The following is an 11,019-nucleotide window of genomic DNA, read 5'->3' on the forward strand; positions in this document are numbered from 1 at the left end:
CTGCTGGATGACAGAGAAATGAAAATTTAATTTATGCAGCACTAATACGGACAAGGCATTTCTTATTTTGTGAATTTTTAGTTTTTAAGAAGTGCCACTGTTTGTTTTAGCAGCCCGCCTAGGGTTATTGGGACTAATTTTTCTGATCTCCGCTCTTCATCGTCAGCTCAGGTGGTGCCCTGCAGCGCAAATCAGCTGTGCGGTATGATCGGCCTGACCTGTGGTGAGGAGAGGTAGAGAAGTCATTTGATATGACATAGTTTAGAGCACAATGAATCCAGAAAAACATCAGAGCCCCAGAACCTGTCACTCCTTGATGTCGCGCTCGCCCTGCGCAGATGAACCGCGTGTCAGACTGGTGGTTCACTCCAGGTTCACTCCAGCCTGTGGGCCAGTTCATGGACTGAACCATTGGCCCTCTGACCTGCGTCTGGGCCGGTGGTGCAGCTCGTGGGCCGGTGGTTCAGGGGTGCTGTCTCTGCACCGTGATCCGAAACATCACCAAAATTTGAAGGTGTGTTACGTGTGCTAGTATGAACATGTGATGTAAATTTCATGACAATCCGTCCACACGTTTTTGAGTTATGCTGTCCACGGACATACTGACAGACCGACAGACAGACCGACCGACCGACAAACAGACAGACATATGCGACAGAAAACATTACCTCCTTGGCAGAGGTAAAAACAACATCCATGAAATAATTTAATACTAACATCATCTTATATTGAGAATTAACAGATTTGTAGATGTTTTACTCAAACTTTAAAAACAATGTCATGTGTGATGTTGTGTACTGTTGTGATTTATTACATGGATCTGTTGGCATTCAAAGAACGTGTAAATGACTCTCAGCTACTACTCCACATAATAATAGCTCAAAATCTGTAATTTTTACAGAGCATGTAGTCATTTTCGTGCAGATTGAGGTGAATTAGCTCTGGTGACCATCTTGACTGAACTGCAAAAGTTAATCAGATCTAACATCTAATTACAGATCCATAAACTGACATATCAATTCACTGACAATAAACTAAAAAAAGTCTGTCAGCACTGACAAAATAATACTTTGTTGTCAACAAGGAATAAAATCTGAGAAGTAAAAGAAGATGATAAAAAATCTTGGTCTTTGTGTATACCAACTTTGCAACTCTTTACAACCACATACCCCACCCCCCCCTTTTTTTTTTGGCCCTGTGGGTTCTGCGTGTGGTTCTCCTGGTTCTCTCCTGTGTTCCTCTTTGGGGGTGGGTGGGTGGTTCTCGCTGCGCAGGTGGCCTTGGGGGCTCGGTGCCTGTGCTTGAGGTCTCTCTCGGGGTCTGTGACTCTGGTCCCCATTGTGTTTGCCTTGGGTCTTGGGGTCGGGTCTGTGGTCCTCCACAGTCACTATTTAATATTCCACTGGAGAAATCTTGTATTTATATGCATGTTCACAACCGCACAAAAGTAGACATTTGGATCCTGGGGTTTCTGACAATCACTGGATGTATATGTATGTATATACTGAATATGTGTGTGTGTGTGTGTAGCTTAAAATGTTGATTTATTTAATGCCTCTAACCTCATGAAAAGCTTCATCCTCATATTGAGGACATTTATTTTATACTAGTCGTCTTTTTTAAGATGAACTATTTTAAGTTTTTTTTTATTTTAAGTAAAATATATATTCATATTTTTAATTCTTAGTTTTTCAAAAAACTTTTATATTTATAAGGTTATACTAATCTTACATAGCTGAGAAATATTTAAATAAGCACAAAGCTTGGGACTCAAGAGGTTAAAACTGGTGGGGCACAGCCCCCCGTGGCCACCCCCACTTGTTGTGNGTGTGTGTGTGTGTTGTGTTGTGTTGTGTATGTTTGTATGTGTATGTGCCTGATTGTGCGTGATAGTCAGATGTCGGGTGTGGTGTCCTGTGTGTTATTGGTGTTCATTTCACATGTATAATTTCTAGCGGTTTCTCTCTTTACTTTCCTTATATTTCTCTTCTACTTTTTATTTTTCTTTCTTATATAGTATTATAAAAAAAGCCACTGATGATGCAGAAATTAAGAAACTAACATTCAGTTTTGTTTTCTACTGAAGTGGCAAAAAAAATGCAACCATACCTTAATCAGCTGTACATAAACAGCTTAACACATTTGTCAGGGGCCAAAAAATAGCTTAGCTTTAGCTTTAGTCTATTACTTAGTCCCACAAACATTAATAGTCTAATAATGAAAGTATAATGTTTCCTGTTTATTTTCAGTTACAGTTGGTAAATAGTGGCTTTCTTAAATCATTTTAAACTATTTTGTTCAGGGTTAGACATTAAAGTACTAACCTGGCTTTAGTTATCATCCAGTCAGTGTACTCCATGTCTCAAACAATACTCTCTAGTAGTAAGGACATTATTAGCTTATATAACAATGTGATTGGGCAGCTGATCTACTGGATTTGTGAGCTGGTTGGACCATCCATCCATTATCTAAACCCGCTTCTACCTTTCAGGGTCACTGGTGCCCATATCCAGTACAATGCGAGGGGCGGGGTACACCCTGGACAGGTCGCAAGTCCATCACAGGGCCACACATTGAGACAAACAACCATTCACTCTCTCACTCACAGCTAGGGACAATTTAGAGTTATCAATCAACCTAACAATCATGTTTTTGGTCTGTGGGAGGAAGCTGGAGTACCCAGGGAGAACATGCAAACTCTATCTAGAAAGGTGCCTGGGCCGGGATTTGATCTGGCAACCTTCTTACTGAGAAACATCAGATCTACCAACTGAGCCACCGCTGGTTGGGCCACGTAAATAAACAGTGTTGGGACTTTCAGCCCCAATATGTCGGCTCACCGGGAAAATACCTGCTACACCAAACGGCTAACCCACTCCTTATTTCCAAGCCAAGCTGAGCACCCCCCGACCCATCACTACCATGCCTTCAACCTTTATCTCTATCAAAACGATAAAAGAATAAAGTGAATAGCTACAAAATTTTATTTGGAAAAGGAAAAAAAAGAACTGAATATACAGAGTTTGAATTATTCAAAAGGTCTTTTTTATACATACATAAATTAATTTTTTCACAACCTCTGAACAGATGGTTATGGGCTCTCTAACGCTGGGAACCATTGGTCTACACTTGTAATCTTTTCAAAATAAACTATGGTTTTCTAAAAACACTTAGGGCACTCTGAGTATTTATTTATTTAGTCTTTTTTAAGAAGGTGGGGTAGGGAGTTAAAAAGCATACAATAAACAAGGTCATGACATTTACAACAATTCTGAGAATTGTTAAAACATTTTATGAATAAAAACACAGTGAATAACACTGTATAAAAGACATAAAATAGATGCCATTTTGAGCAAATATCTGCTGTTGTAGCTGAGATTCATCCTTATCACATAATCTGAGCACTCTGAGATTTTCACTCAAGATTATTGTTTTGGGTCAGTCAGTCAATCAAAATACAATGCTACTTTAATTTTTTTTTGTTTTGTTTTATCGTTTGCCCCGAATGTGTAAATCAAACAAACACACTGGAAGTTAGAAGTCAAGGCTGTTCATGTAAGAGAGCAGAAATATCTGATTATTTGGGTAAATCAGTGAACAAGATGCAAAGTTAAACAGGAACTCGTGAAAGAAAGGAAGGAAAGTGGACGGGAAGGAGTGGAGAGAGCAGAGGGAGGTCAGGAAGTGGAGACAGGAAGCAGAAAGTAGGAAGACAGGAGGTGGACAGTCCATCAGCGTCCAGGATGAGACAAGACTGGAGAACAACAGTCTTCCTCTGACTGACACAGGACAAGAAGACAGGCTAGTTAGACAACTTTTAAAAGTGCTGAGAAAACCTGCAGTGTTTAATAAAAATACCAACAGAAAAGTGCAGAGAGAAAAGAAAAACACAGACACACTTCCTTATTATGCAACACTGACTGAAGTTCAAACCATCAGGCAGGAAGACATCTGCCATGATCTGCAGGTGAACTCACCTTTCACCGGCTGAGGGTTGGACTGTTTCCTCCGCGGCATGTTCGCTTCTGACCGGCCAGATCTGCTCTGCTCCGATGGAGACTGTCCTCTCACTCCGCCGGGCCGTTTATCAGCCCGCGGAGCAGCCAGCTAACTGCATGTCATCATCATCATCATCATCATCATCATCATCATCATCCCCTCCTTCCTCTTCCTCCAACCGACACCGGCGAAGGTGGCGTCTTCACTGCCGACTTCCTGGAACAGATCCACACTAAACTGTTTAAAACCACAAAACTGTACCAAAATCAACACTTTATGAATTAAAATTTCACTTTAAAATGAAGTTTAATAATAAACAACATCACGCTCACATATGTCACGTTGAGGCTCACGCTGACAACCAATTTATGGTATTATTTTCCAGCAAATAGACGGAGCCGTCTCGCAAGCCACAGGATAAGTTTTATGTTGAATAATTAAAACTTCCGTTTAAACCTCCGTTTACATCTACAGGCCTTGACTCGCTCTAAAACAGACCTGTGATGTAAAAGTCCGTAAAAATAATCCGTTACAAAGTGGGTCGAAATAATACAACCAAAACCCGTTTTGTTGTTGGACAAATCACTTCTGACAGCTCTGTGCCGGATCCGGGCTCCACGTGACGTCATTGACAGGAGCAGAAAAGGATTGTGGGGGATGGCGTTCTTCTGAAGGACTCTTCTCACCTGACATTTGCTTTCATTTTAAAGATAAAAAATTGTGCTTTATGCGATTAAAATTATACAAAAGCGTTAAAGGTTTTTTAAAATAATATATTTTACATTTTATTTTTTCCTTTCCTGCATCCTCCTCATTGAGCATCTCCATAACCACTTCCCTGATTTGTCCATGACTTTTCCCTCTAACACTTCATTTATTCTTTTGTCCTTCTCTTTCTTTGATCGTGTGCTGTTTATCTGACTGAAACTTGAACACTCTCAGATCACAATCTGTAAACATCATCCATTGGGATTCTTGCCTGACCACACCTGTCAGTCTGTCCATCATCACAGCAAACAAAAAGGATATCAGAGCCAACTCTTGATACTGTCCCACACAGAGAAGCTCTCTGACACTCCTGCAGCACACCTCACTGTCACTGCTGTACAGTTGTCCTGTATAGCAAGCCCTGTAGACCAGGGGTGTCAAACTCATTTTCACAGAGGGAACGGAGACAGATTTGCACTTTATGATCAGCTGCCGCTACGTTTGTTTGAGCATATCCGCTTTTAAACTTGCAGACCTAAATAAATTGACTAGCGCTTTAGAAATTTCGCAACTAACTTTTGAATACTGCCCACCACTGTTCCTTAGTTATGCTGCTATAGATGGAGGACCGAATCGGACATAATTAGAAATAAAAGCAGAAATATATAAATAGACTTATAAGTAAATAAATAAACTTAAAATTAAATTAAAAAGGATAACTTTACCTCATGTTTTATAACATATAGGAAGGAGCAGGATCCATGTGCAGCTCTACCATGTGCTGCTGGTGTGCTGCTCAAGATAGGAGACTGTGATGAAGTGAAGATTCAATACAGTCTGCTGGCTTCTTTAGATTTATTTTCTTTCTTTCTTTCTTTCTTTCTTTCTTTCTTTCTTTCNTCTTTCTTTCTTTCTTTCTTTCTTTCTTTCTTTCTTTCTTTCTTTCTTTCTTTCTTTCTTTCTTTCTTTCTTTCTTTCTTTCTTTCTTGTCAATGTTATGATTTGTGTCTGTGTTAATGTTTTATTTTAGTTTCTGTCTTGTCGTCTGTTTTCTTCCTCCTGTCTGCAGCAGTATTTAATCCAGTCTCAGTTTAGTTTTATTATTTCATCTCATGTCCCAGTTTACCTGCTCAGTCTTGTTCCCAGCCTTTCAGTTCACATCCAGCACCCACTCATTGCTCTCGCCCCTCCCGTCACAAACTCTAATCAAGCTCATTCCACTCACCTGTCTGTACTCATTAGTTTCTCCTTTATATTCTGTCCCTTGTCTTCAGTCTGGTGTCAGATCCTTGTTTGCTGTTCTCATGTTTTTGTTTGCGGTTTGATGTTCTTGTTCTTGTTCTTGTTCTTGTTCTTGTTCTTGTTCTTGTTCTTGTTCTTGTTCTTGTTCATACCCTTTGTTATTGTTTGCTGCCACGCCAGCACTTTTGTTTTTGTTTTATTAAATTATCTTTTTTGCCACACTCACCCAGTCCTGCATCTTGGGGTTCAAACCAACCAAGCCAAATCATAACAGAAGGATCTGACCACACCTGAACCCCAGCAGACTGAGGTGAGTTTTTTTTGTTTGTTTGTTTCCAGCACCGGGAGGGTTATGGAGAGTTTTATTTTTTCTTGTGGTGGCCCTGAGTCTGATTGCACTCTGGCTGGTATCCTGAGAATGGTGGAAAAGACACAGCGCGAGCTGGCTGTCCTGAGGGGACTCTTTTCTTCAGGGTGTCCCTCAGACCTGGCTCCTCAGGGAGATTCTAAGACCCACCCTTGCCACCCCTCTGATGCTGGACCTCCTGCTCCAGCTCCTGCTGACCCTCCGGCCCTGGTTCCTGTGGGCCCTCCGGCCCTGGTTCCTCTGGGCTCTCCAGCTCTTGTTGGGCCTCCTGCTGAGTCCTCTGCACCTGAGGATCCTGGTTTGGCTGCCGTCCACGTCGCCTGGTTCGGCTGCCGTCCCCTCTTCGTCGCCTGTGTTCGCCGTCACCGAGGCTCCTGCTCCATCAACCTCCGACGGCTCCTCGTCAGCTCCCGCCTCCTCCCTCTGGCTCTGCTCAGCTCCTGGAGCCTCATCAGACATGGAGTGGGGATCTCCAGGTCGTCCTCCTGACTTTGGCCTCTGCGGCAGGGAGGTTCATGGCCGGCCTCCTGAACTTTTGTTGTGGGACATCAGGAGCCGTCCCTTATTGGGGGGGCTATGTTATGATTTGTGTCTGTGTTAATGTTTTATTTTAGTTTCTGTCTTGTCATCTGTTTTCTTCCTCCTGTCTTCCTGTCCTCCTGTCTGCAGCAGGAATCAGCAATCATCCCAATTCCTAAAATGTCAGTCAAAGAGCTTGGAGGACTACAGGTCAATGGCCTTGCAATCAGTCTTGCATAAATGCATGGAAAAAGCAGTGTGTAAGCAGGTGCTCCAGAATTTTGTTCTTACCCTTTTAATTGGCTTTTAACACTGAACACCAATTACATTGTTATCATCTTTCTGACCTTTGCATTCACCCCACTGGTTTCATAGAGCTTTATAAAGGACAGACCGTAAAATGTATTTTTAATGCTAGAAAAGATAGTAAGTTTGTACACTGCTCCAAGTCTTTGCTTAAAGTTAATTGGTGCTTAATTATCAAGGAGTCGTGCTGTGGGTCTAGAGAAGGATAACCAGAGCATTTGCTCCAACCACTCAGTATCCAAGATTAGTGGGTGGAGCAGGTACTGAGTTTTAAGTATCTTGGAACAGAGACCCATCTGTTTGTTTCCCCAACATGGAGACTCTGCATGCAAAAAGCATCAACAGGGTCTCCATCTTCTCAAAAAAATTGTATTTAATTGTTTTGCACAATTTTCCCCAAACATCATTGCAGTAGATCAAGTGTGGAACAATTATTGTATTATATAATATAAACAGACCTTTATCATTAAATAAATCCTTTACTTTGTATAATACTGCAATGGACTTGGCTATTTTTGTTCTTAAATGATTTATACGAGGTCTCCATGTCAGCTTTTCATCTATGATAACACCCAGAAACTTCACCTCACTGACTCTACAAATCTCAATGGTTGAGATCATAGTTTATCAATATACATGACATTATATTAGGTATTATGTGAAATAAGTAGTGAGACATTTGAAGCAATAAAAGGTGGAGAGATGGAGGAAGTTCAGGTCAGGTCTGAAATTAGTTTAGTGGAATATGTATTAGCTTGTTGATGCTTTTTAAACATAATTTTTATCATGAGAAGAAGAGAGAGGAGAACAGGTGGAGCATCAGGATGTGAAGTCCTGTTTAAAAACCAAATTAATTATAATAGATGTAGATTGAACAGGTGAGGACTGATGTCAGGTTGATGTTTCATTATTTCCACAGTTATAAGGGTTTGGGTTAGGTTGTGATTAGGTTGTCTGCTGCAGAACAACTCCCCAGTAGAGTTCTGTCCATTTAACTGGTGAAATGCTTCTCCATAGTGATCAATACATGAATTTTTTTCTTGTTTAATTTAAAATGAGCCACCTTTGGGTTCAGGAGTGTGCTTCATCTCTGAAGCCATTTTGTATGTTTAGCAGCAGCAATGCAGGGACTGCACAAAGGAGACAAGAGGAGAGGAGGTACAGAGCTGGAGCTCTTGAAATAAATTAGTGAAAACTTTTACTGTAAATTTTACTGTAGGCAGTGCTGTAAACAGAGCTGACAGCATATGAGATGTAATGCATACATCTGATCAGCTGTATGAAAAAAACCTTAACAGACACTTTTTAGCATCTGTAAGTCACTTGCTGGTGCTGTACATTACTGTATGTAGTGTTCTCTGTTGTAAATATGTTGATGTCATGCAGGGAGATCAGAGGCAGGAAGTCAGAGTGAGGGAGAGACAAGAGCAGACCAACAGGTAAGAGAGAGGAACATAGAAAGGTATTTTATATTAGAAAATCTTGTGATGGCAGTAATATTTGTAAATATTGCAATGGTGATATCAGATGTGATCTATGTCTTTTTTTCTTTCCTCTCTTTCTAATCTGTACTTCCTATGTGACTTTTAGTATTTTTGGTCAGGTGTGAGCTTTTGCTGCCATGTGACCCTGATTAACTTTCTGGGTTGTGTTTACATGCTCTCCCTGTCCATGATTGGGTTTTCTCCAGGTACTCAAATTTTCTCTCTCAGACCAAAACCACATTTAATAAAACTAATTTCTCATATAAAAGCAAATAACTTAGTTTGGGATAACACTACTGTAGATGTAGTTTGTAATTGTGCTTGTTTTAGTCTTTATTTCCAGTTTTGTGTTTTTATAATTTCAGTTTTTCTTCACAAAAGTTAACATCAACAAGCAAACAAACCTTTTAACATACTTAGAAGAGGTGATGGCTTTGAAATTTAAAAAGCTTGTTCCTTGTAAATATATATTTTGATATTTTTAAATAAAATGACAGACATCACAGCAATTATTTTTGAAGAGAAGTTTCCCATCACATTTTAAATTTTCATTCATTTGTACCCCAACATTTACCATAAAATATTAGTTCACTCTGTGTTGTTTCTCTTGCTTAACCTGTTAAAATACACCAGAATGCAGGAAATGGGATCTACTTCTTTCAAAAGTTTCTGGGGGAGGAACCCCAAACCCCCCACCAGTGGGTCCCCCCAACATTACAAATACTTCTGATGCCACTGAAACATGTAACGATGTGAGGAGAATTTATGGTACTCCATGTGTAAAGATATAGAACAATTTAGAAATGGGCTGTTGTGGAAGTGCAGATAGTTGGATATTACAACCACATAAAACTTATGTTATGGATGTTAGTTTTGAAAAAAAATTCTGCAGGCGCCACTGATGACACAGTGTAGATATAATTCCTCACTTCACCATCTGTGTCGCAGCTTCCCATCTCCAAAATGAGCGTACGCATGGGTCAGAGCTGGTGTGAGAGACCGTGCATGTTCACACCAAGTTTGGGTAAATAAATCACAACCTTTGTGTGAAAAGTGGCGTACGCAAGTTTCTGGGCTCGTCTTGTGCACACACAAGCTTTATAAATGGACGGTTCACACAGACTTTAAATGCCTCAGATCCAAATCTGATAAAGTATGGAAATAAGTCATAGAAACTCAGCTGAGAATTGGTCTGAGCTCCTCTTTTGCCTCTCATAAAGAAACAATTTATACCCAAATGATCCCTTGAAACACGTGTCCCTGACAATCTTTGTTTTTCTGCTTCCTTTAACACTCATTATCACCCCTGCAGGATATCCAGGCCCTGTTTATCACTCTCAGCATGATAGGAAAGTTTGCTGTTGCAATCGCCTTTGGCCTCATCTACCTGTACACCTGCGAGCTTTACCCAACCATCATCAGGTAAGAACACGTCCAGATACAGTCACACATGTTGTCATAAGCACAGTGGCCAATATGCTGAGGGTGGAAGCACATATAACCATAAACATTAGGTTCACAACTACTAATCTGCCAAACAGAAATAAAAAAAATATGGAAGCTAACTCTCTAATGCTAACATGACCGATGGAGTCACAAGTATTTGCCTTATTTCAGTTGATTCATAAAGCAACTATTGTTGTCACTGCTTCTCTGAGGGCTGTTTGTTAAAGTCATTATATTTAGGCTCTTTTATTTTTGACTCATTATTTACCCGAACAGCTGATCCCGACTGCATTTTTACCCCCGTCAGGTCTCTGGCAGTAGGCAGTGGCAGTATGATGTGTCGTGTCGGCAGTGTGGTAGCACCGTTCTGTGTGAACCTGGCTGACGTATGGATCTATCTACCTCAGGTACACAAGCTCACCTTCTCCTCTGCAAGCRTCCAAACCCCACATCGTGTTTAATGTTCAGTCAACAGACTTAAAACGTGCGTTTCAGGTTATTTCTTGCAGCTTTAACATTTTCCATATGGCTCAGACTGCTAAAAAGATCTACAAGTTGCCCAGTTTTAATGTTGTCTCATATATTCTGAATGTATGGAATTCATTCTGCTAGTTGACTTAAAGCACATAAGAAAAAAAATACATGATTTGAGTCTGCAGCTGTCATGCAGAAAACTGCAGACATCAAGGTCTGGATTTGTTCAGTCCCTCAGGGTGGAAGAAAAACCTGAACACAAAACTGAATCCTCTCAGTTTTATCTACAGGTGAAACCAAATGTAGTTATCCCAGAGTTGCATCTGCGTTTTCTTTGACACGGAGCCGAAAGGAGGTTTTCACAGAAACCAGTTGCTTCCCAGCAAAGATAGTCTGTCTGTGCGTGTGTGTGTGTGTGTGTGTGTGTGTGTGTGTGTGTGTGTGTGTGTGTGTGTGTGTGTGTGTGTGTGTGTG

The 11,019-nt window shown here is 40.6% G+C and overlaps 2 protein-coding genes across 4 annotated transcripts in view; one reads left to right on the plus strand and one right to left on the minus strand.

The window, feature by feature from the left end:
* znf513b (zinc finger protein 513b) overlaps window positions 1–5,948 on the minus strand; it is a 21,303-nt gene extending 15,355 nt beyond the window's left edge. For 2 of the 3 annotated variants that reach the window (XM_014021770.1, XM_014021768.1), the window contains exons 1-2: window positions 5,834–5,948; window positions 3,978–4,215 (exon numbers count right to left, since the gene is read on the minus strand). In XM_014021770.1, coding sequence (XP_013877224.1) covers window positions 3,978–4,017 — 40 coding nt within the window. In that variant the 5' untranslated portion in view covers window positions 4,018–4,215; window positions 5,834–5,948. Of the gene's footprint in view, window positions 1–3,977; window positions 4,216–4,331; window positions 4,606–5,833 lie in introns of those variants that run through there. The other variant, XM_014021769.1, reaches the window with a different exon arrangement.
* A 3,255-nt stretch (window positions 5,949–9,203) lies between these two features.
* On the plus strand, window positions 9,204–10,478 carry LOC106527022 (solute carrier family 22 member 16; the record flags this gene model as incomplete). Its single annotated transcript, XM_014021776.1, is given in 2 exon segments — window positions 9,204–10,047; window positions 10,379–10,478. Coding segments are annotated over 2 exon segments (180 nt in total), but the record flags the coding sequence as incomplete, so codon positions are not given.
* Between the last annotated feature and the right edge of the window lie 541 nt (window positions 10,479–11,019).

This window comes from Austrofundulus limnaeus, unplaced genomic scaffold (assembly GCF_001266775.1).
Source record: "Austrofundulus limnaeus strain Quisiro unplaced genomic scaffold, Austrofundulus_limnaeus-1.0 Scaffold305, whole genome shotgun sequence".
Taxonomy (NCBI): Eukaryota; Metazoa; Chordata; class Actinopteri; order Cyprinodontiformes; family Rivulidae; genus Austrofundulus; species Austrofundulus limnaeus.